This window comes from Haemorhous mexicanus, chromosome 1 (assembly GCF_027477595.1).
Source record: "Haemorhous mexicanus isolate bHaeMex1 chromosome 1, bHaeMex1.pri, whole genome shotgun sequence".
In the NCBI taxonomy this organism is placed as follows: domain Eukaryota; kingdom Metazoa; phylum Chordata; class Aves; order Passeriformes; family Fringillidae; genus Haemorhous; species Haemorhous mexicanus.
In genome coordinates, this window is record NC_082341.1 from 114,882,341 (window position 1) to 114,908,256 (window position 25,916).

At 38.9% G+C, this 25,916-nt stretch overlaps 1 protein-coding gene across 8 annotated transcripts in view; it reads left to right on the plus strand.

Moving 5' to 3' along the window:
* The window catches only part of MEP1B (meprin A subunit beta), a 32,483-nt gene extending 7,131 nt beyond the window's left edge, over positions 1-25,352 (plus strand). For 6 of the 8 annotated variants that reach the window (XM_059859909.1, XM_059859939.1, XM_059859969.1 and 3 more), the window contains 13 exons: positions 4,756-4,806; positions 4,905-4,948; positions 5,944-6,016; positions 6,934-7,051; positions 10,944-11,122; positions 12,585-12,803; positions 15,845-15,997; positions 16,738-16,953; positions 19,245-19,712; positions 21,216-21,398; positions 21,848-22,124; positions 23,809-24,010; positions 24,942-25,352. In XM_059859909.1, the coding sequence (XP_059715892.1) occupies positions 4,756-4,806; positions 4,905-4,948; positions 5,944-6,016; positions 6,934-7,051; positions 10,944-11,122; positions 12,585-12,803; positions 15,845-15,997; positions 16,738-16,953; positions 19,245-19,712; positions 21,216-21,398; positions 21,848-22,124; positions 23,809-24,010; positions 24,942-24,959 (2,201 nt within the window). In that variant the 3' untranslated portion in view covers positions 24,960-25,352. Of the gene's footprint in view, positions 1-4,551; positions 4,571-4,755; positions 4,807-4,904; positions 4,949-5,943; positions 6,017-6,933; positions 7,052-10,943; positions 11,123-12,584; positions 12,804-15,844; positions 15,998-16,737; positions 16,954-19,244; positions 19,713-21,215; positions 21,399-21,847; positions 22,125-23,808; positions 24,011-24,941 lie in introns of all 8 variants that reach the window. The other 2 variants (XM_059859950.1, XM_059859958.1) reach the window with 1 other exon arrangement.
* Positions 25,353-25,916: the final 564 nt, after the last annotated feature.

Sequence of the window (25,916 nt, forward strand, 5' to 3'; positions counted from 1 at the left end):
TTTTTTTTTTTTTTTTGCTACAGCACAATATAATTGATACTGGACTTAATGCTTTTTTAGCCCCTGGATATACTTGGAAATCACTGCTCCCTGTTCCTTCAATCCAGCTGAAATATTTCAGGTCAAAAAATAACAGTTGAGATTTTGATATTACCTGTCTTTTTTAGTAAAATATTGCATTTTACTTAAGTTGGGAGGCTTTGTTGTAGAGGTCAGGAACTTTTGCTGAAGCACAGTAGAATTAGCTGAGAGAACAAAAATCGAAAGGTTCATGAACATTTGTTTCAGCTGTTTGTATCTTCAGGGTAATCTACAGAGTAAGGCATTACTGTTTATGACACTACCTAAGCGCAATAACATTATTAAAGTTTTACAACATAACTATCTGTGGCAGCCTTGTATTCTTCCTGTCCACTGACACGCTCTCATACATCTCCCTAAATTAAGCTCTCAGCGTCACATTCCAAACTTTCCCATAGTCCTCCTGCATTCCCCATCACTCCAATCTCATCCTTCCCTACTATTCCCTCTACCTGTGCCTCTGCCCCAGTCTTTTGGAAATTCAAACCTCAGTCTTGTTTAGATTCCACTGCAAGCTTTATTAAAGCCTATGGTAGGTGATACAGGGAGTATCACCTACCCTGTAGGTGATACTACCCTATACAGGTAGGGATACTAAGATCCAGAAGTTACCTGACATCAAACTGATTCCTAAAATCTAGGTCTCTTGTGAGGGAGGATCTTCTGACCACCAGGGCTAATTATTTCATTTCCATGTGTTCTATGGCCAGGAAGAGCTAATTTCAGATTTCTGGATGCCAATACTAAAATAATATAGTCTGGAAAAATCAGTGGTAAATTAGGTGTCTCATCCAAACTAGATGAGTATATTCCATCTGAATAGATATCCAGGCTAGGTAAGGCAGATCCATCTTATGGGGATGCCAGGGCATCATGGTGGTGCCATAGATATTCTTGGCACATAAGAATGATTCATTTTTTTCTTGATTGATGACTGAGTGAGTCCCTTCACTTGATTTTTACATGATTACAATAGGTGAGATGTTTCCCACCTGTCCAAGAAGCACTTGAAATTTTTGTCAGTTAAATGTGCTCTCACAAGTGGTTTAACCAACCATTGCAATGTCTTAATTCACACGTTGCCCATGTCCAAAACTAGGGACTGATATTAAAAATGATCAGTAATTTGTATATGTATAGATTAGACTAAATTAGATTCCTCTTTGGCACATTTCAGCTAACACAGCCTTCCTCTGCACAAGCCTATGAACTGTGTATTTGTTGTGTGTTTACAGTACTTTCACAGCCTAGAAATCACATCATATATTTTATCAGGCTGCTATTGAGACCAAAGTCACTGCCATGTGAACAATGACACTTGTATGCAGAGATGCAGCTTTTGAAACAAGAGTATTTTGCTGTGGAGATTCACAGGATGAAAGACCTAGTTTTGTTGGTAACACAGTGGCAACACCTTGAGTGAATTTTAGTGCAGGTGAATCATAAAATGAGATTTCTGGCCTTTGTATTTACAATATTTTTTTTTCAGACATTTGCTGAAGTTTTTAAGAGACAGTAATTTCAGATTAAAAATGAAACGTTCTTGTGATAGAAGGGATACCTTCAGTATAAAACATTCAGTGGCAGTTTTCAGACACTGAGGACCAGCATGAATTTCACTGAATTGCTGCATTTGGTATTGTTCAGTCATGGACTCACATTTTGATTTGTGCACCAAAAATACCACTGTACTTAGCTAGTGATCTCAGTTTGTGAGCTTTTGCTGCTGCTAGAGGAGCTTTTCCAGGAGTTACCCAGTTTATACCTTTAGGACAGCTATACTTTCTGATTAGTAGCTATGGGTACACTGTAGTTTATAGTTATTGGAACTGCAGATTTTTTACTCACCATTACTGGTTATAAAGGGATTCAGGATATATGGGTGCGATTCTTCTCCTCCATCAATATTTTTTAACATAAAATGCAATCATGTGATTTTATTTTTAAATATTTTAATATTGCAAACATTACTTGTAATTTTTTTCTTCCAAGAAATTTGTGTGAGTGAAGGTTTAAAAGCAAATGAAGCCTTTAAAAAGTGTGTTGCACACTTTGCCCATGTACTTGCAACTTGTTTTACAAGCTTCACCTTCATTTCAAATCTTGAATATGTAAATACTGTTTTATGCACAGTGATAATGAAATGTCTTATGCAGTGATAACAAAGTGTAATGGTATGATATATGTGCAATGAAGCCTCAACATGCTGGAGGAATCTATTGACATTTCAGATGTATGGAAGGTTTGTCTGAACAAGATATATGCAGTTATTAAGCTGTATGTGTATACAGTTGTGGGGTTTTCTTTCTAAAGTCCCCATCCTTATTCCTCATGTATCAATGTTAAGTTAAAATTAACTGATACCAGTTAATTTTGAAATGTGAGATCAATATCAATCCTTCAGCATTTGCATCTGACCAGCCCTGAAACCAGTTTTTCAATGGAGACAATCCCTTTTCTGCAATGATACTGGGCTTTTAAGAGTCACCTTACTTAAAACCTGAGAAATTCAAAAACTTCCGAAAATGCTAAGTGCTGAAGCAGGGTTGTTTCAGGAGAAATTCAGTCAGGAAACAGATTCTACTCAGTGTTTTCTGCATGTGACCTGTCAAGGTTGGTTAGACTGACCTTGGTCAGGGTCAGGTTTAGACTGGACAAGGACATACTTGAGTGGTAGTTTGATTAAAAATAGAAAAAGGGAGCAGGAGAAGCTGATTAAAAACTTTGGCTGTTTATAGAACAGTTAGATACGAAATGTTTGCTGTGCCAGCTGATACCAATTAGGAATTAAGTTTCTTAAACATAGAAATTATAGCCTCCATTTGATTTGGCAAAAAATGATTTTCATCTCTTAAGCAATGATATTAAATTATCAAAATCTGACAAAGACTGTGAAGCAACACCTTGAGTGAATTTTACTTCAGGTGAATCAAAAAATGAGATTTCTGGCCTTTTTATTTGCAATATTTTTTCCTGACATTTGCTGAAGTTTTTAAAATACAGTAATTTCAGATTGAATATTAATCTTTCATTATGAAGATAAAATGAGACATTCGGACAATTTCAAATCTTTCTTTCTGATCCTTGACATTTCATGGGAGGTAGGAATTTTTTTTCTGTGTTTGGTTAAAATTTTTATATGGAGTTCTAGGGCTCACAGTTGTTTCCCTCAAAATTGTTCCCATCATTATGTGTTGAAACTTAGGTCTAGAAGAACATGTGCATTTGAATCTCTCTTGAATATTCTGGCCATAATGTTGTCTTACATATCATACAGATATTAGAGATTACCACAATTAATGTAAACATGTTAATGTTTACATTAATGTAAATATTAATTAATAGTTCTAGGGACTGCATGGGCTGCATGGACTTGATTTTTGCTGCTTTTCAGCATTCTGATTTTGTGTTGTTCATTACTTCTAGTGGAAGTTGCAGATGCTTATCACACTGGAAATTGAAGTCCTACATGCAAAGCTGCATGAACAGAAAATAAATTATTTATATGGAGAAAGAAACACAGGGGGAAAACTGTGGTTAAAAAAAAAAAAAAAAAAAAGTAAAAATCCCACACTTTTTTCCAGAATTGCTGTAACATTTATTTTAGAATATAAGGATGTTTTTTATCTTCAGTTTGTGAACTTCTATTCAAGCATACAAATACAAGGCCCCCAGGAATGATTGCTTAGAATGGCTGGTCATGATTTTACTCACTATGTGAGAAATAGTCATGTAATGTTATGTCAAGTATGTTCAAAGCAGTCCAAAAATGAAGTGTCCAGTTAAATAAAAGAATTAAGATTAGATTCTATAGGCATTTTATGGCAAGGAAATTGTTCTATATATCTTGTTTGGTTTTGTATAAATTCTTCTGTATATCTTATCATATGTCACTTTATCTCATTATGGATTCTCCACGTTGCAAAGGGAGTGTCTGAGTTGTTACTACTCAGGTAAACGGAGTCCAGATAGGGCACTGAAACTGGGGCTGAGGTGACCTGGGCTGTGTACCCAGTCCTTCAAAGCCTCACTGGGTAACACCAGACCACTCATTCCCTCTCCCAGTCTTCACATTTGTGATGGAAGTTCATCATAGCTTCCGTAGGCTCTGACTAGTAGCAATACTTGATTCCACAGAAATAATAGGCTCCTTTTTTTCCCATTTGTGAAGGACAATTTAGTACTACCTGAGTTGTGAGAGAAAAGCAGCTGTGAATCCTCCACAGAAGCAGTAGCTGAATTACTTGTTGGACATCCTGAGGTGGGGAGGGCACAAAGCTGCCACAGGAGCAAGTACAGATTTCCAGCCAAATGAGGAGGCAGTGGGTGCAGTCAATCCAACACAAAGCCATGTGCTAAGTGCTGTCAGTTGAGCTTGAACCACATCTCTAATAGTGTTGACAAAGTAACGCGAGCTGCATTTCATTATCTGCCTTTCTAATAATATCTTTTTTTCTTTCCCTTCCCCAGCCTGCTCCAGAGACAACTGGTGAGTTCTGTTTAGAGATCTATTTGTATGCACAGGAGGCAGTCAACAAAACCAGCTGCTCATAAACATGGCTACGACAGACACAGATTTATAATTACTGTTATTGTTATTGCATTAATTTTCACACTTCATAAAGATAACAGCAAGGGCTAATGTCCTACATCGCTTGTCTTTTTATTTTTCAGAAATAGACGTAGATGGAGGAATTGATCAGGACATCTTTGACATAAATGAAGGTTTTTCAAAATTCAATCTCAATTTTTTAAAAATAATTTTCATTATGGTAGTCACAGATCAATACCATAACTGAATGTTAATCTCCTCTTCCCTTTAGCTTTAGGACTAGACCTTTTTGAGGGAGACATCAAACTTCTTTTGGTGAGTTCAAATATAAAATACAAAGCCAAAAATGTGTCATTGACTTAAATGTTAAGTACCACTGGCATGGAAATAATAGATGCATCCTGCTCTTACAAACAATAAATGTTGTTTATGTAACAATAAACTGAAGATGATTTGGGATGGAATTCTACAAAATGTCATAGACATTGAAGGAGTCAACAGCATTTGCAGAAACATTATCCAGCATGAGATCTCATCAGTGATTAGATCAATCTTATTAGCTTCTTGTTTCCTTTTTTACATTGTCACTTTTAAGAGATAAGGCAGCAGTGATCATTATCCAGGCAGGTTTGTATACAAAGAATTCTTTGTTTATCTGTACAATATTCTGAGCCAGTTAAATTTACTGAGCAGTGCTGCAAAACCTTCATCCTGTAAGTAGATTGACTAAAACCAATGAAAAATTTAGATATCTAATACCACATTTTAAGGCATCTGGCCAGCATCCTTATCTGATCAATGAAAAAAAAATTACATTTACATCTCAAAAATATCTAGTAGGAACCCCCCAATGTGTCTTGCACTCTGAAAGTAGTCTGAAAATAGTGTTTTACTCTACCTTTTGGGAGATATGCCAAATATGTCTCTGAAAGCAAGGACAGCGCTTGCTAAAGGCACAGAAACAAATGCTTGCATTATGAAAAATTACAAAACTATTAATCTCTGTACAGTTTTCAGGACTTTAGATCTTAAGGCTTCCCATAGGAGCAGAAGCTCCTGTGCACATGCATCAAAAGTTTGGGTAATTTCGATGGAGAAAATGCAGCAGAAGTTGAAGACACCAGTTGAAGGGCATGACGGGATTTCAAACCCAAACCTCAGACCTCTGAGTAATCTTTTGAGGGTTTTGAGCTCATTGTTTTCCTTTACATCTTAGTTGGAACTGTAGGTTTGCTTTAGCAGTATTGTAGTCCCTGATGCTAAATCCCTTTTTACTGAGGACTGCATACTTGTTTTCTTTCTGGATACAGGACCGGAACTCCATCATTGGTGACAACTATCGGTGGCCCCATGTCATCCCTTACGTCCTTGAGGACAGCCTGGGTACAGTATTGCCCTCCACAATGTCTGTGTATTGTGTTGATTGAAGTGTTCAACACAGGTTGATAAAGCTCCTGTGGTGTTCTTTTCTCTCTTAATCTAGAGCAGGTCCTTTCCCACAGCAGGAGAGGGCCTGAGTGTGCACAAACAGGATTTATAATCTTGGTATCAGAGCTGGCTCTCGCTTCCTTTCTTGAATGATTACCCTGCTACAGCCCAGCAGATTGTTTTGGTTTTGAAATCTGTTGTCTGAGATGTGAAACTCCAGAAAGCAGAGGTGAAAAGAGGGCACTAAAGATATTTTTAAGGACAGGAAGCTTACCTGGCCATTTATGTAATTTACAGCAGTGAGGGCAAAATGGCATTCTGACAGACAGTTGGCAATAGTACATTGCTCAGTCCCCTATGTGAGTCAGAGACACATCATAATTTGACCCCATCCTTTAAATCTTTGTGTTGAAACTATGCAAGTTGCTTAGAGGAGATAACACAGATATAGTCTGAAAAATTCAAGTCCTGGAGAAATTCAGAGAGGGATCTGTAGCCTGCATTCTGTACTAGGTAAAATGTGAAGTCCTAATTTCCTAACTATTTAATACTTGTTTACATAAATCTCAAAAATATAAACGAAAGAATCTACAAAATTAAACCCCCCCTACAGTATCCTTCTATATACTCATCATGTCATATTTGATACATAAGTACCAAAAATAAATTACACAAGAGCAAAACAAGAGCAAGATACAGTGTTGCAAGACCCTAATTTACGATTTTTAGGTCCCCTCTTTGGTTTTAATCCAAAATCTGTTTATTTTGATCAAAGATTGCTGGAGCAAGAGCCACCCTTGGGACTTGCTCCATACGGATAATAGTAGAAATCTTTCCGTTCAGTATTGACAAGAACACTGTTTGCTTTGCAGAAATGAATGCTAAGGGAGTCATCCTCAAGGCATTTGAACAGTATCGACTGAAAACCTGTATTGACTTCAAACCTTGGGAAGGGGAGAAGAATTACATATCTGTGTTCAAAGGAAGTGGGTAAGAGAAGCAATTCAAAATTACTTTCATTATGTTTGCTTTCAGACTATTCTCATGGCCAGTTTTCAACCTAAAATTCATATATCTGGTCATAATTTTGCATTTTTGTTGTCACCATTTTCCCAGTCCTGATAGTTCTTCTTAAATATAAGAAGAAATCAAGTCCTATAAGAGATATTTTAATGGACATGGTAAAAGATATCAGAAACAAAGCATTTATGTTCTTGACTGATCTTTGGAGATATGGAGTATTACTTTCAGCTGGGCATTCCTAGTATACCTTGGCTTCTAGGAGAAAAGAAAAACCAAGGAGAGATGTGATAGTTCTCACTGTGGGGCAATGAATTTGCTTGAATGTAACAATGGAAATGCGCTTGAACAACTCCAAATGAGCATTCAGATAAAAGAGCAATATTTTTAAACTCTGTGCAGCACTGAGATATTTTGCTGATATTTAACTTTATTTACCTCTTTTGATGAATAGTCATGCTATTTCATCTTAAATATTGCAAAATAAGACTCCAGTAAAGAAGTAAAATTACCCCAGATTTTTCCTTCTGAGACATTCTCTTTCAAAACAGTGCAACAAGAACAAATATATTCTTCACTCTGTGCTGAACCATTTCTCTTATAGAAAAGGAGAACAGGGAGAACTTGATAGCCTGGTGAGGAAATTTGCTTTCAGAAATTCATTTCCTGATATGAGAATGCATTCATAAATGGGAAAAGATTTTCTGATAATAAAAATGTTTCTCTTTCCCTTTGGCTTGTTCTGAGATATTTGTAGCAGATAATTGTTTCAAAATTTCTTTGGTGTCTGACTCTTTGTATTTGCTGCTGTTCATGCCGTACACATGACACTGAAACTCAGCTCTAAAAGATGCATAATTGGAGACTCAGGGAGCAATGCATTTTCCTGTGCTAATGACTCCAGCTTTTTGAGCCAAATGGAAAACTCATGTAGCTGAATTTTGTAATCCTTCATCCCCTAAAATATGCATTGAATTCACTAATAATTGTACCTGAAAAAGAACCCCAATATTTAGCCTATGGCAAGCAGGAGGCCTCTGTGCAATGTTTCATTTATATGTCTATTAAAAATAGATGAGTCATGGTGATGAAGAAGATGAAACCTTCTAGTTGGATAGCATATCTTGCCCTCCCTGTCTGGTGTGTGGCTTGCCCTGAAGTGTTTCCATCACCTTAGCTGACACATCCACAGCAGAACTTTTTAAAAGATTGGAGCTAAATGGTCCAGTCTCCCGAAAAGGTCCATCCAGTTTCAGTGAGTCATCCTGGGTGGTACAAAGAAATCAGGACTGACCCTGAATGAACTGCTTTCATTTCAGGCCATTCCTTACTTCTGGAGTAACGGGTGTAAGCTGGGTAAACCAACCCATTTTTGCTTTGCCCTTCCTAATATATTGGAGTTTTTAAAATCAGGACTCTTCTATCTTCTGACTAAAGACCTCAGCCCAGAGGGTACAGCGCAGAGAGGCACAAAAATTTCCTGGCAACATAACATTTTACCACTTCAAGTAAAGGTTGATAAATCACATCTTTGCCTTTCTGATCTTGGCTTGCATCTATAAAAGAGAGGAATGTGGGGGAACTTTTGTGTCAAAAGGATTTGAAGTAAGCCATAAAGTCCTCGTCTGGATTACCCTTTTGAATTCAAATGAAGTCAGCCACAAAAGAAGCCAGCTGTCTTTTATTGTATTGACTGCCCTGTGTGAAAATGCATTTGTAGTCTCTGGTGTATGTACAGAGTGTATCAAGGCCCTGCACAAAGAGCCCTCTCCCTGTACACATTCTACATCTATCATTCACCTTGGCTACTACCAGTATTATGTTAGCTCCTGCCTGTGTGCTGAGCAAAACACATGAGGTATGTAAATGTGAATTACAGAAATGCAGGGTAATCAGATGTGGCAAGATGTGGCTGCAAAGTTCACAGAGGAGTCGGGAAACCTGCAGTGGATGTGCCATTTAACCTTACTGTTCTCATGAAGAGCAGGATTCATTCAGCAGGAAAACTAACATGGTGGGGTAGAATCAAATGATTACCCGAGCAGGGAGGATGAACATCATCTCTAGTATTTCCCACGGATTTTCATGGAGCACTCCTGGGAGGCCACTTCAGCTCTTTGCCACTGTTGCACATGGCAAAGGGAATCCATGCAGGAGTAGATTGACACAGATCCCTGGCTCTCCAGCTTGGTGCTGGTAAGTCAGGGTGTCTGTGAGCTGATCTTGGTGATCTGTGATACTGTGGGAAGAAAATTAGTTGCAGGACATTAGTATAAAAATGTGCCTGAAATAAGTGGCATCTCTGTAAGAGATGGCGTGGGTCTATTTACAGCCCCAAAAGGGGAATGGTGGGATTAGTCAGAGCAAGTACTTCCCTGTTCCTCCAGCCTCTGGACAACAATGCAGGAAGCATTGAGTCACAGGCAATACAGCTCTCACATACCTGGGAAAAGCTGAGACTTTCCTCACCTTTCTCCCCTCCAGAAGACACAGGATTCTATGTGCCCATTGCTCTGGAGTGCCAGGTCCCACTCACCTAAGCTTCATTCTCAGTGCAGGGTGGCACAGACTGTGTATTTGCTCCCTCTGTGGCTGTTGAATGACAGTGTTATAGGCACCTGGCAGACCAAAGGCAAGGGGCAGCTGCACCTACTGTTGTTTGGATGCTGCTTTTGCCAAGGGCCTTGGATGTGCCTGCTGAAGGCTGCTGTGCACTGTGCAGCAGCTGTGAAGCCAGAGGTGGCTTTGGTAGGAGGTGGACCCAAGCCTGTGATGGACTTCTTCTGCACAACATAAGAATCAATATGAGGCCTTGTTCAAGGAAAGACCTTGAAATTATGGATGCTGCATGTGCTCCTTAACAGGTCTCATGTTGTGATTTTAATGAGTAATCAATAGGCAAGGCCTGTGTTGCTCTGTGGAAAATGAAATACTGGGGAATACGTTGCGCTAATAAGTCACAGAGTTTGAAAGCACATGGTGTGCTTGTATTTTTAAATTTCTGGGGTGACAGGACTGCAAATCCTGTGGCATATTTTGTGCCCTATTAATTTTATGTACTTCATTGGGTAAGTATTGATTTATTTGCTACATAAGATATCAATTTAAATGTATTTCTCTGTGCCTGCTACTTTGTGGACATAGGGTGCCATTTTATTGGCCTGTGCAGATAACTCACTAAATCCTTTCACTCTTTAATAAAATCTTGCAGCACAGCTGCAGTTTTGCTCTTACTTGGGAGTGTGTGAGAGCAGCAAGTGCTGTAGCACAGTAGCTCACAGAGAGCCAGAAAGAAAAGAGCTTGTGAAAAGTACTGTCAAATCCATCAACCTGTCAGAAGGTAAACACAGCATGTAGAAGCACACCTTGCCTGGCAGACACAGCCCCAGGCAAAGTAAAATGCCAAAACAGGACAGAGAAAAGCAGGCACAGGAGAGAATGTTCATGAACGCATTTTTCCATGTGATAGGGGCATGCTCGAAGTGTGCTCACAGTCTCATATTGTGGTCTAGCTGAAAATTGTTAATTTGCAGTAATTTAATTGCTCTAAATTATGTGCCCACAACCTTTGATGTTCCAGAGTACTAAAGAAATCATCATCAGTTTTCTTTTGTCACAAATAGCTCAACATTTTTCTTTGAATAGAGCCAGAGATGAGGACCGTCTTGTTCATCAAAACAGAGCTAAGTGTGAGAGGAAGGGTATGATAAGAACAGATCAATGGAAAAGTGCTCTCTGTAACAAAATGTGACTTCAATGCTCAGGTTGAAAACATACCTACTGAATAGACTGGTTTTGAGGTTTTCAGGGCATGGGGATGGTGTGTATCTCACAGAGCACTCTCATTTTATGTCAATGCCAGCTGCTGGTCCTCAGTGGGAAACATGCAAATGGGCTTGCAGCAGCTCTCCATTGGAGCCAACTGTGACAGGATTGCGACAGTCCAGCACGAATTCCTGCACGCCCTGGGATTCTGGCACGAGCAGTCTCGGTCTGACAGGGATGATTATGTGACCATCGTCTGGGACAGGATTCAGTCTGGTCAGTCACTCCTCTGCTATCCTCTCAATCTCTGGTGTTAGTGGTTTAGCTGTGGAATACCCCTTCCAGCCATCTTTTGGTGGTCATGCTATTCTCTCACCTGGACTTACTTTTCAAAGCCAGTGTATCAATAAATTAGATATAAAGGGAAGTCTGCTTGAAACATGAATTTTCATTTGTTCTTGCTGTTGTAATTCCTTGTGCCATGACAGTTTCCGAAGCTCTGATTAGATATCTGAATCCTCTTATGCTACGTGTTGTACCACAGGGCAGCAGAGAGGATAATTTAGTTTGTTTAAATGAATACTCTAGAAATACACTTACTCTAGAAGCCCTTAACTAAATAGAAATAACTAACTACGCCCCCCCCACCCCCCCAGTCTGAAAAATCCAGTGTGACCAAAACCAGTAGAAAATTTCCAGTGAAAACACTGGTCCTTCTCTTTTTGCCTGTCTGCTACACCTGGTGCCAGCAGCAGAGCTGAGAGAGCAGAGTGTGCAGAGGGTGGGCAGGCAGGAGAGACCTTTCAGGGTCTGTGTCACACCAGCAGTTACTTTGGAAATGCAGCTTGTGAATTGTGAGTGTTGGTATATTTGGCACAAGCCTGAGAGATGGCACAGAATTCCTCAGGACTTTGCTCTGTCTCTGACTCTTTAGCTTGTTGTTGTCCTCTGTGACTTTCAGGCTGCGCAAAAACAAAGTTATATACACAGACTTGATGTTTTCCTAACATAGGTAGACACAGAAGACTGAAAAACTGGATAATGATTAAATCTAATGCATTCTTATTTAGTCCTGATCAATAGTCAGGTGCATACGCAATTATATATTACAGAAAATTACGTAGACTCTGTTATTTGATTTCCATTATATCTTGCTGACTCTTTAGTGACAAGCTCCACTATTGTGAGACATTTGAAACTGCTGCAATTTTTTTTACATTGACCAGAATATAGTTACTGTATTTTGACAGATTTAAATTTTGACTCCCCATTGGGTAGTAAGCAACTGGTTCTTTGCTCATACTCCAGAAAACATCTGTAAAGCTAAATTCTGGAAGTTTATCTGATGACAACTCTAAATTGTTTATTGTTACCTAAAATGACTAGCAATTGAACATCAGAGAATACAAATTAGAAACAGTTGCAAATTACATTAATTTGAGTACTGAAGCACTCTCTCCACTCTTGAATATCACAAGCCCATCAAAGTTTAGAAGTTGTTCCACAGGAAAAAGTTTTCTGGTAGCAAAAACTTTGCTTCATCCAACAGAAGTCATCAGTGGCTTAAAGAGAAAAGAGCCTCAAGACTGGAAATAAAACTGCTTTACAAAATAAGTACAAGTAAATTACTACAAAAAAATATTTTGAGATGTGATAGATTCTCTGTCACTGCAAGTATTTACATTAAAATTTGATTCCCTTGAGCAACAGAATCTTTCCTTTCAATTTTGCCATTTAGGTAGAGAACATAATTTCAATAAATATGATGATAAAAGATCAGACTTCCTGAACGTTCCCTATGACTACAACTCTGTGATGCACTACAGCAAGACTGCATTCAGGAATGGAACTGAGCCCACCATCCTCACCAACATACCAGACTTCATTGATGTCATAGGACAGCGGATGGATTTCAGTGAGTACGACCTGCAGAAACTGAACCGGCTGTACAACTGCAGTAAGTTTCTCCATTTATTTTATATCATTTGAAAGAATCATTTGAAAGAAATGAGGGTGATACATGCCTGTTGGACCCATCCAGACACACAAGTGAAAGTGATACTAACATATTTAGAGAAGTGAATTGTGTTAAAAACACCAGAAATAATGGTACAGCTAGAAATAACATCCCTCCTGCAGAAACACTTCTGAGTAGCAGAGGTTTCTGTGCAATTTTATCTGACCTTTAGTTAAAAACCAGCTTTGCTCAGCAGCTGACTTTTGTTCATCCCTTGGGTGGCTGTTTAAAATGTGTGCTTCTGCACAAAGCCTTTTGTTTTTTCCCTCTATTTTTCCACAGATGATGCTCACACACTGCGCAGAAATGAGCATCTTTGCTGTGGCTGTCATACCTACTTCTCTTTCCTGGAATCTGTGAGACAGATTCATGCCTATTCATATATACCCTATCCATGCAAATAGGGTACAGATGCCATTCTGGATAAAATGCAAGCTTTCTAAATTTTCTTGTTAAGCTTCAAACCTGGTCTCTTACAAAAGTGGTCAAAAGAGTTATTTTGCTTAGGTGGTGTTTATTTTACAAAGCTGAATGAAAGTAAGAGACAGAGAAATCTAGATAAGTCCATTATCAAATTGGAATATAATTCTGTAATTGTTGCTGCATTCAGTGTGCCCTGACACTCAGAAGAAAATTTTTACAATATCCCAAGTAGTGAGTACTGGCTTACAATTCTATTTTAAGCCTTATTATACAGATTCCTTGAACAGCTATCAAACTGGTTTATTAAAAGGGTGCAGGTTTTTGAGCATAAAATTCTGATGAAAATATTTTTATTCATGTAGGTCTAAACTGAACACACACATGCAGCCTTAGCTTCTAGCACTTGCTGCTCAATCACTTAGGCATTATAAAAGTGCTTACAGCTAAGGATGTCCTTCACAGAGGATGGGGTCCTTCTTCCTCTCCATTAATCTTATCTATTTTCCATCCTTCTTGTGCATTATAGAAATATTTCATGATGTTTTAACTTTATTCTTAACCCATAGGCACATTCCCCAAATGAAAAAAAGCCCCAGTCCTGCTGATATCAGTGACAAAACTTCCACCACTTTCAGTGCAATCGGGACCTGCCCTGCTCCCCAGTCCCTCTCTTGGCTTCATGTCATGTGTACAGTGTGGATGGTATTTGCAGAGACATAAATATTGTCAGATCACCCACCAGTGCCAGGGAGGATGGTGTTTCACAGGTCCCAGCCCTCACCCACACAAAAGATTACTTCATTTGCTGAACATGATTTAAGGAAACTTGTGAGCTAAATTTCTGCTAGAGGCTCATGGGGACAGAAAATCACATCAAAAATGTAACTATTCATTCCTAAGCAGAAGAAAACAACCCACAGCATAAGAAATACTGACAGATTGTTTAGTGCTGCTCCAATCTGTAATTCACTGCTTTCTTTGAGGCCATATGATAACAGTAGATTTTAGTCTGCTTTCCCCTTGGAGCATACTGCTTGACAGAGCTGACCATGAGGTTTCTGTCAGCCTCTGGAAGTTGGGACTTGGCACTCATCCCCCACATGTTTTCTTCTGAGCCCAGTCTTTAACTACATACCAAACAAGTGTCTGGCTTTGGTGCAGACAGAACTCACAACCTGCCTCACTCATTGCCCCTTCACCTGTTTCAGGAAGGAACCTCAGAAATCCATCATAATCTACTGAGTCTTGCTTTTCTGTCTTCCTGGCATTCAGGTCAGCTCTCCATGCCAGCCAGCACTTTCTACTTAAGGTCATTAGGTTACTTCCTTCCTGTCTGGCCAAATCAATTTAATGTTTTGCTTTGTATTTTGATTTCAAAGAGTTCTTACACCTAAAAATTCTCCATTTTTGCTTACCTTTCTCCAGCAGTCAGCATAACATTTGCTGTGAAAGCCTTTTCTTAGTTCTTACAACATTGTACTGAACTGTATCTTAAAAAATATCTGCCATACACTTCTGACTACCTTGCAGCCTCTAGGGGGTTTTTAGCTTTCTGTGAGGACAGCACAAAATATCTCAGCAGTAGAACTGAATTGGCAGCAGTTCATACTTAAGTGCTTCCCAGAGCTGCTGCTTAAGTGAAGCATTTGGTATGTTATTGAGGCTGAGTTTTGTGATACTCAAGGTCTTTCTGTTATGCAAGGAGACCTTTAAACCTTTGAGCCACAATATTTTATACATAGTTTAAAAAGTATTTCATTAACTTTGCTCTTTCCAAATCATGGCATTTCATATTGCACATGATCTCAGATATGGTACAATGGGAAACAAAAACAAGAACAGGGATAAACCTGGGCTGTGCTTTCACTTCTCCAGAGTTTGCTTTAGACAGAGAAAATAGTTCATATAGTGTTCTCCCTTTCATGTTTAACTGCACAGTCTTCCTTCACCTATTTTTTCACTTGTTACATGAAAGATATTGTAAAATTTGTATGACAAGAAATATCCACTGGTCCCAAATACATCTTTGCCAAAGGTTTTGTTTTGGTTTTTTTTTTTAACTCAATGTTTGGAAAATCAAGGTTTGTTTGTTCCAGCCAAATAGCTTCTGCTCTTCTATATTTCAAAATAAGCACTCCAGCTGATACATTAGTGAGTTTGTATCAAAATCTGTGGCCTTGTGTGGACTGGCCCAAAGAAAGCAGAACAAAGAATGGGAAGTCTCAGGATCTTTAGACTGTAATATGAAGGTGTGTGGATTGGGTTGATATTAGTGTTCCTTTTATAAATAAAAGACGTGATCTGATAATTAGCAGATACCCTCCTGTGTTTGCTGAGGGCCCAGAGTGTTCCTGATGACATCTTATTAATGTCAGTGTTAATCACCAAGTGTTTTGAGTTCCTGAACATTGTATGTATGAGTGCTGATCATATTTGAAGCCACTGATTACTTGGTGTTTGCATTCAGTCTTTCTCTGCTCATTGCTTTGGACCTTCAGCATTAAAATGTGTTATGTAATAGAGATTCACAATTTTTTTTTTTTTTTTTAATGTCATAGCCTCCTCCCTAAGTTTCATGGACACGTGCAGTTTTGAACTTGAAAATATATGTGGCATGATTCAAAGTTCAGATGATAACAGTGACTGGCAGCGTTTGTCTCAGGTTCCTGCTGGGCCAAATACTGATCACACTAATATGGGAGAATGCAAAGGTACGAGAAAAAAACTCTTATCTTTCTGGGAGGTGTTTTCTGCAGCAGCATGCAGGGTTCCTTCAAGCTTGGCCTTGTTATCTGTTTATTTTTTGGCAAACTGCAGTTTACTTTTTAACCAAGCAGCATAAATCTACATACCTAAGGACATCATGTGATATGTAGATTTTCTGCTTATTTCAGAGGATTGAATGTCCTTATCTCTTTTGATCAGTTTTTTTGGTCTTGGTGTCACATCTTGTCATGTGAGTTATGTAAAGCATTGAACCTGTGATACAGGCACACCAAATAGATTGCTGCTTTTCTCAATTATTGCTCCATAAGTCCTTGGACAGGAATAGGCTTTTGAAATGTGTATTATCAGGGATGAGGTGAAAAATTAATTGACAATCTACCTAGATGTATCTCAACCTGTCAGAACAGTCCAAGAGTTCAGGAGTTTAAATCAGTCCTCCAGGGTGTCAGCTGTGAGTAACTGGGTAAAGAGTAAAAGCCCATGGTTTGGGTACAGTTTCCTAGAGATAATGAAATGAGGACAAAAGCTGCAATGAGAATAGTTCTACCTTTGGAAAAGGTGAACAGGTGACAGTCCTCAGTCAGAGATTTGTACAGGATCTGCCTAACCCTGACCTGACTGTATCTTCTAGAGTAATTACAATACAGCATTAACAAAGTCAGCACATCAGGAAAATTCTGTTTTCTCTCCCCTCTACTGCTCATTTCTCATTGACTTTTGGCAGATTCTGGCTACTTCATGCATTTTGACACCAGTGCTGGAGGAGAAGGAAGCACAGCTGTCCTGGAGAGCCGAATTCTGTATCCCAAAAGAGGTTTTCAGTGCTTGCAATTCTATTTATACAACAGTGGTAATGAGAATGACCGGCTGAATGTCTGGGTCAGGGAGTACACGTCAGCCAATCCAAATGGCACTCTGAGATTCATCAAAGAGATAAAAGGTATGGAATAAAATTGCATTTTGTTTTAATCTATCCTCAGTACTTTTCAAAGTACTGGGGAAAATTATTATGGCAAAGTCACTCATTTCCTAGTGCTGTTCTTTGGCTTCTCTATCTGTGTAATTGATTCGTTGCTGCTGAAATTATACCTGATGGATCCTCAGTCAGCTGCTTTCCTAGAATATAATAAATTACCACAAATTTCAAACTCTTGTATTATCAAGATAGTTTTCTCGCCAAACAAGCTAAAATTCCACGAGCAATCATTTTAACTGTTCTAGAATTGCTGGTATCAATAGCAGCTGATGAAGTCAGAATATTAGAGTAAATTACAATTAATAAGGAAGTATAATAAAGAAATGGAAAGCATAAGTGCCTTGGAATATCTAAGTTAAAAAAAGATAAATAAAATTTAAATGACTTAACTGAAATATATGAGCAACAGATCATGATTTGAGTTGTAGTTTGAAGAAGATTAAATTCTTGTGGTTTTAGGAGCCTATGGCCTACAGAATGATCAGTTGAGGTCAGCTAATGGACGAGAGCTCTTTAAGCTAGAATTGCCAAAGTCACCTCATGATTAAATTACTTTCTCAAATACTTAACTATTATGTGGTCTCCATTTCACCTACACCAACTCAGAAGGATCTGAGCAAGTTCTTTTACTAAATAGGTATAATTTCTGTCTCTTTTTGTCCCTTTAGGCTCAGCTGCTGTTTTTTCCACTCTTTTCTTCACCTCTATGGCTTCACCCTCTGTGCCCTCTGAGCTAACAGGCATCCTTAATGTAAGAGCTGCTAAGGCAGGTGTAAACTTCACATCAGTCTGAGCCCTCCAAACGCTTTCAAGCCCTACTTTGATGTCAAGAGTAATTTCTCCTGACTTCAGCCTTCCTCACAAACACTCTTTTGTGTCTATTAGGCCCCATCTCCCATCCCTGCTTTCTCAAGTCCATAGTTTCCTTTGAAGTCTCTGATCTTGCAAGTGTGTTCAAAGAGGCACCCTATTTTGACAATCTGTGGCAAAACTTTTAGGAATGGTTCAAGACCACTTTTCCCCCAAGCTGTTTCACTTCTCTTAAGTGAGAAGTTACCAAGGCAGTCAATAACCTGGAAGTAACAGTGCCACTGCAGCCCCTTCCATCCCTGGTCTGGCACCCTGGCTGAGCTGCTCATGGGTTTGCATTGAACTATGATGTTCATAGTTCAGTGGCTTAGGGACAATCCCTGAACCCTTTCCACTGGTTAGTGGCAGCTGGGGATTTTTGAACTGCATGTACTACATGTAAAAATCCTTTAGCTTATGCAGAAGGCAATTTCATGGAAAAGAGTGGGGTGCTTCTCTTCTTGTTTCTTGGTTAATTTTTTCCCTCCTAATCATAACAGTAATGAAAAATATCAAGAAATTAAGACATATTTGAGATCCATTGTGCTGTGTTTTGGGTTGTTAGGAGAGTGATGCATATGAGTTCTGTACCTTGTTCAATAAACGCAGCTGCGCACATGAACTAAAACCTTCTGTGCAGAGGAACTAAAACCAGGCCACAAAAGAAACTGTTTTGGTGCACATAGTTTTAAAAAAGGGTGTTCTACTTGCAGTGACCTCACAAGGCCCCTGTGCAGAGGTCTTTGCTTTTGTGTACAGTGCTCTTGGAGTCAAGTGGAATTTGCTAGTGCAGGCACTTTTGCATGCCGCATCAAACTTGCAGTGAGGTTCTATTGCACGAAGTAGGTTTTGCAAATGACTGGCTTTAATTTGACCTTAGTACCATTAATCATGTGATGGGTGAATAGTGCTTCTGCACAGGCAAGCTTCCAACAAGCCATTTAGAAATGCAAAAAAAAAAAAAAAAAACCAAGAATGAACGAGTCTTGTAATTCTAGGTTCCCAGAATCCTCTGGAGCATTTTTTGTTGAGCATGTTGTGGTTCAGTTATTGGAATATAACTTGTTCAGAATTTTTTATTTTTAACAATACAAGTGAAACTCTTTTTGCAGATTTAATAATCACAACTCCTGGATTACTTTAATGAAATTTTATTAAAAAATGTAAAACAAAAAGCAGTTTTATAACCCATCAACAAGTGCTATTATGCATATTAATTGTGTTAAAAGATTGTATTGAGCAAATATGATCTTGAACTGAAAAAGTAACATCTACAGAAGAAATATTCCATCACATCAGTGCCAGTGGCATTGAAAGATTCTAACACGGTGTTGGTATGGGGTTCACAGACCTGTGCAGTGTTTGACTGTATTACTGAGTCAGAAATCTCTACCCTTGTTTTCTAGGTTCACCTGAGACCTACTGGCAGCTCCATCATGTTTCTTTGAATGTCACCAGTAAATTCCGGGTTATGTTTCAAGGCGTGAGAGGAAGTGGCTTATCAAATGGAGGCCTCTCTATTGATGACATCAACTTGTCAGAAACTCAGTGTCCCCACCACGTCTGGCATATCCGAAATTTCACACATCTCCTCAACACAAGTCCAGCAGGGAAAGGAGGGATAATATACAGCCCACCTTTTTACTCTAGAGAAGGATATGCTTTCCAGGTCAGCTTGTATGTAAATGGTACCACTGATAACCCATTTAATTTGGGAATATACTTGTCCTTGATTTCTGGAGCAAACGATGATCATTTGAAGTGGCCCTGTCCATGGCAACAAGGTACCATGATCCTTCTTGATCAGCATCCTGATATTCGCCAACAGATGTCAAACCAAAGAAGTGTAACAACAGACCCTCAGAAGTTTTCAGGTTAGTTAAAATCAAACATGTAAAGCACAACCAAAAGACAAGGGGTCACATCTCCTCTTTGTGTAAATTAATGTGTATTTTTTAGCTTCTGGAATGTTTAATATGTTTGCAGCAGCAATAATATTGATCCACAGACAAGAAAAAAATTAAACCTACAAGCAAGTTAAGCTGGGACTCAGGATTTCAAAACTGCATTTGCATAAGAAACAGGTGGATCATCTATTCCTAAAGTTTCTTTCATATGCTCTGTGAGGGTACATATATTTCTGTTTTAATGAGAATGGAAGTTTTCCAGAAGTCAGGAAAAGAAAAATACTGAATTAACAATACAGGCAGTTTATAGCAGATAAAAATGAAGCAACTATCAAACAAATCCCAGCCCTACTTGGCAAAGGTTTGGTGATGCCAGCAAAAGCCTCCAGATGGACAAAGTACTGATTCATATTATGTAATCTGTACTTGTTCAAGGTGTGAGAAGATAAGGGCTGTTGTCCCCAATAACTTGGGAACATGACAGTTGAGGTAAAAAGTAACTCTGAGAAATGACAGGAATCTCTATAGAGAGAGATATTAAAGAAAACACCCACATTCAGCATTGGATAAAGTTTGGATTTAAGCCATAATGTCTTGCTTCTTTTTGCCAAAAGAAATCATCTCTGCCACTGAATTAGCTTTCTGGACTTTCAGACTAGAAAGGAAGGAAGGAAGGCACAAAACTATCCAATTCATATTATTATTTGAAAACCAGTATGTTTTTCGTTGCATTTTCTGTGACACTGACTCTACATGAAAACAAAGTGGGTAATGAAGAAAGACTTAATGTCTTCTTTGTAAATGAAAGACACACCACACAATGTCCTCCATAGATGTTTGTAAAAGCACATTTTCCTTGTGCTTTCTGCTGTTACAGCCACAGTGCCCTTTTCCTTCTCTGACCCTGTAGACATGCAGTCTGTTTGCTCTCTGCTCCTTCTCCCTTGTTTATTCATATATTGCAAATAGTCCACAATTTCCAAGGGAAGCCTTGTAACTCACACTTATCTAACCAGAGAGGTGGTGGAGCAGGCACATCTTTCTCCCTCTGTCAGGTTCCTTCATGGACAATCAGGCTCAGCTTTGAGGTTTAGAACAGGTCTTGATGGAGCAGGCATCAGTGATCTGTGATTATTTAGGTTGCTCAAATATCTTGCACCCCACATCTACTGCAGGAGATGCTCACTTTTGAGAAGCCCTGCATTAACTCATGTTATAGATGATTTATGTGCTACTTCTTGACCACCTCACTTTAGTGAACTAAAAAGAAAATACAACAGGTTTTTAACTAGCTCTCCAATAACCTCACTTCCAGCAGGTTCTTTTCTCAGTACCTCAGGCTAAATCAAACCATTGAAGGTCTCCATTGTCTTCATCAGTGGGGAATCCCAGGCAATTGAGGTTTCTGCTGAAACACAAATCCAGACCAGTCTCACATTCACATTCTTTTTATCTTTTTTTTCACCCCAGAATCCTCATTGAACTATACTTGGGATAGGCCAGATAAAGTAGGATCAGAAGCAACTTTTCCCAATGGAACTAAATACATGAGAGGTCCAGGAGTTGGAACAAGTGCATTTTTAACTCATGAGAGACTTAGAAGCCGCAACTTTATCAAAGAAGATGGTGTCTATATTCTTTTAACAGTGGAAGGTATGTAAACATAGCTGATACTCTTTACAATGCAGCAGAGTGTCAGATACCAAATCACTAGTGCTGTAGTTATAAATACACAATGTACTTTGCACTTGAGCAGTATTTGAATTATGCCTGTGTCTAAAGTCAAATCGTGTGTTTGAATAAATTTGTGACCAGGTATATACACAGTATAATTCCTTTATCTCATGTGAAGGTGTATAAAACAAGGCTAATCATGTGCAAATTATTTTGAATATATTAATTCGAATAAAGTTATTTGTTTCTGAAAAAATTCTAGAGGACATTTCCAAAATACATCATGCTTCCTGAAAGGCAAAAAAGACTGTTTCTCTGTAATATCTTTGGACAGGCTTACTGCTTTTTTATTATTAGAAATTAGTATTAGAATTAAAAGAAAAATAATGTGGACCAAAGACCTTATTGCCTGTGGGTTCACCGTGCAGATATATCGCATCTCCTGTCAACTCAGACGAGCACTCCACCCCCTCTTGCTACGACTACAAGCGCCAGCACCACCAAACCTGGCCCTGGCTCTACTGCCACCACCAAGCCCCCCAGTGGCACTGAGACCACCACCATCACCACCGCATCCAACACCAACCCCACCACAATGGGCAGCACCGACCAGCCCGGGGATCCAGAGGTTCCGGCTTTCTGCCCAGACAACCCCTGTGAAAACGATGGTGTCTGTGTCATGGTCAACAGAGCGCCCGTCTGCAGGTAACTGCCTTTGTTCACTCTCCAGTGCAGCTTTAGGGTGAGTAATGAGAGTTTCTAACAAAATAAATCTTTGCTCCCAGTGAAAGGAAAGACAGAGTGTAGCTGATTAAGGCAAGTATTTGCAACTGATCCTGTGAGACTGAACTTATGGCCAATTTGGGCAACAAAGCTCCTAACCTCAGCATTTGATCATTTTGAAGAACTCTGCTTGACTTTCCTGTAAATTATATTCTAAATGTGTTTATTATTTTCAGTAATGTATTACTCCAAGTCTTTAGAATTCCCTATAGCAAAATGTAGAAGAGTTGAATAAATATAATTGAAAGAAAAGAGCATTTATATAATTAGAGTAGATTTGCAATATTTATCATGTAGGAAGCAGTGTAGACATTATTTTAAAATTTGATTCAGAAATATTGTACAGTGCAAATTATGACCATGAGTTACCAAAGTGTAGTCACTCGCCTTTGAAACCAGCAGTGAAAGCTGAGGAATAAAAGATTGTTTGACCTGCAAGAAGATTAATATCAACTTTTATTTAACTCTCAGTGGATATTTAATTCTCTCTGGATTTACGTAACCTACCTGTCTGATTAGCATTGTTCCAGCTCTCAAATAAGCTCTGAGGCTGAAGACAGTAACCTTAGACGCTGTTTCAGGGCAGGTAGTCTGGGGGAGTGCTGTGAGGAAAACATAAAGGCCAAGAGCCACAGGAGTTAGGATGACTCATTAAGTGTTATATATCCCCATTTAGAAACCTTTTAAAAAATAATCCTTGTGCAACTCATTAGAATCAGGTCACAAATAGGAGTAAATGTCAAGAAGTAGTTCCAAGAAGATAAAAATAAAAAATATGCTCAATGTTATGCTTCATTTCAAAATGATGGAAAGAAAACATTTATTTTTCTGACCTCTCTGGACTCTTTGAAGCTTTAGTGCCTTTGTAAACTACTTTCTGTCCTACAGAAATGTGTGACCAGCAGTCAGTTTCCACCCCAATTTTCTGCTGGGAAATGGGTGGGAATGTGGTAGATCTGTTCAAGCTGAATCACCTGGAATCCCCCCAGCAGGCAATATCTTTGCAGTGCACTGCAAACAGACTTGTTTTCAGGGCTGAGGTAGTCCTGAATAAGTGGCTTAGACAGGAGCTAGAAAATCAATACATAAGGAATAACCAAGGTTAGAAAGATGGAGGTGGGTGTGCTGACTGTGGTGCTGGGCAAGGTGATGGAATCAAAGCTTGGAGGTTGTTTTCAGTCCTAAAACTGGATGGCTGCTGGGCTGTGAATTTCTTTTCTTACCTGTTTGTTGGGTGAAGGCAGAGGCAGCTCTTACAAGTTCTTTAAATTTGAAAATTAAAAAAAAAAAAAAAAATCCGTAGATCAGCTACATCCAAGCATTGAGAGGTCAAGAGGATCAGGAAGACATTTAGGATTTCTGGCAAAGGCTTTCTCTGAAGGCACAACCTGTGAAACATCAGGAAGCTGAAAGAAACACCTCTAGGTGTGTAAGGACAGTGGGCCACTCAGGCCACTAAGACAACTTTAATAGAAATCCATTTTAAGATGACTTCATTATGCTTTAGGATATAGAAATTACATCAGAGATGCCATTTTTCTGAAGTAGATATTTTCACACCTTTAATATTTAGGTGATAGTAAATGTTAGTTCTTTTGCTTTCTAGATGTCCAGCAGGTGACAACTGGTGGTACATGGGAGAAAAGTGTGAAAGGAAAGGCTCAACTCAAGAAAATACTGTAATAGCTGTTTCTTCAACCATAGCTGTGTTTGTTGTAATGCTTATTGTCACCATCACAACTGCAGTGTGCCTTAAAAAGAAATACAAAGAAGGAAAGGAGAATAAGGAGAGTGTGACTCTAGAAGAAGTAAGTATCTTATCTCTTTCAACAAATAGGGACACACGCACTCATATCTATATTCACTAAAAAGCAAAGAATCAAATTAAGTACGAAGTAAATGGGAAGATGCCAACTTTTTGAAGCCTAAAGACTACAGGTTAAGAATTAAAGAGCTCCTTTAAATGACACTGATTTATCAAACACCAAAACCCCACTTAATTCAAAATCTGTTCTACTCTTCCACCCCCCTCCACTCTGCCCCAATGACAGCCTTCATTGAGTGGGATAGTGTGAACATAGGGGCTCATTTTCAATTTGTAATTAAACCATGTTTTCTGCTCAGTAAAATTGTATTTCATCTATTGCTGCCTATTCTATTAAATCCCCCCCAGATATGGTGCTAAAAAATGCATCCCAGGATGTCAAAACAAAAAGCAAATCTAAAAAATAATTTTCCACATTCAAAGGCCATTTTTATGCAAGGCATGAAGTAGTTGTGGAAAGGTTAAGAAGACAGCAGGTTAAAACTATCTAGATGACAGGATCAGAAATGCCATGTACTGGACAGAAGCAGCATTTGGGCATATTTTCACAGCAAATTTCATACAGTCTGAGACACATGGACTCTTACTTTAAGTAGAGGCTGGTCCTGGAAATAACAAGCGTGACATAGTTTAGAGGGACTGACAGGGCACAGGAGAAATTTTGTAAACAAACTGAAGAGGAATATCCTTCCAGAAAGCAAAGTTCCATTTTCAATTTTGTCCTAATGGTCTTTGTGTGATACCCCATTGAGTTGAAGTACCTCTGTGCAGTGTCAGATACTTGACACTGCTACTTTATGACCATCCAATAAATAGTTTTGGTTTCTTTGCAAGTAATGCTCTTACATTAGACACATACTTCCCTTCCCGATACACTTTTAAGATGTGGGTTTGGTTTTTTTTCCCTCACTTAGACTAAAACATCCTTCTGAAGATAATGCAAACAAGCATCAAAGACACAAGATGAGCATCACTGCAAAACCACAACTACGTCATCATTCTTTCTGTTCCTTTTATCTCAACCATCATGATAAAAGTCTGTAAAGTCTGGAAAATAATTCATCATCTGGATAAAACACTGTGCTAGAGTCAGTGGAGTGTCTGACAGTGCTGTGTATCGTCATTCAATACAGAAAAATGGAAATATGTTGTGTGACACTGCTGCCTTGTCCTTCAAGTCTACCTAAACATGAAGAAAGCACGAAAACAGCATCCTGAATTTCAGTCAACACAGGAAAGTCTAAGTTTGCTATATTATCATTGTACAGCTGTCTATAATAAAGGGGAGCTGGACCCTGTGTTCACAGAGTACCCAGCAGTTCTCAGTCCTGCTGCAGCTGTCAGTCCGTGGTGTGAGAGTTTGTGAAGTGTGGGAGTGTCTGGTTCATTTGTTCTTTGGTTGTGATCTACTCACTATAAAAGAAATAACAAGTAATGAGGAAAGTAATAAATGACTCTCACAGACACACATTAATGAGGAAGTCACAGTAGAGATAATAATGAGCATCCAGAATGCTTCAGCCACTGATTGATGGTCCATTAGAGGAACTACTCAGGCAGAACCCTCAAGAATGTCAACCTGAACAATTATTAACTGATAGGAAGGGGGAAATATGATTAACATGAGTGTTGTGGAAAAGCTGAGGCTGCTTGAGATACAGGCTATCAGAAAAGGCTTGTAGATTTATGTAAAAATAGAAAAGTGGGAGAAAATGGGGTCAGAAACTGGAGAGACCTGCCTGCAAAAGAGAGCTGGATGCCAATGGCTAGAGAAGACCACAGGTCTTAGGGCTCATGGATCTAAGTCCTAGCACATGGAGGGACTTGCATGGAAGGGTCTGTGTGCCAGGAACTGGAGGAACTGTGGGTCACAGAGCTTGTAGATCTAA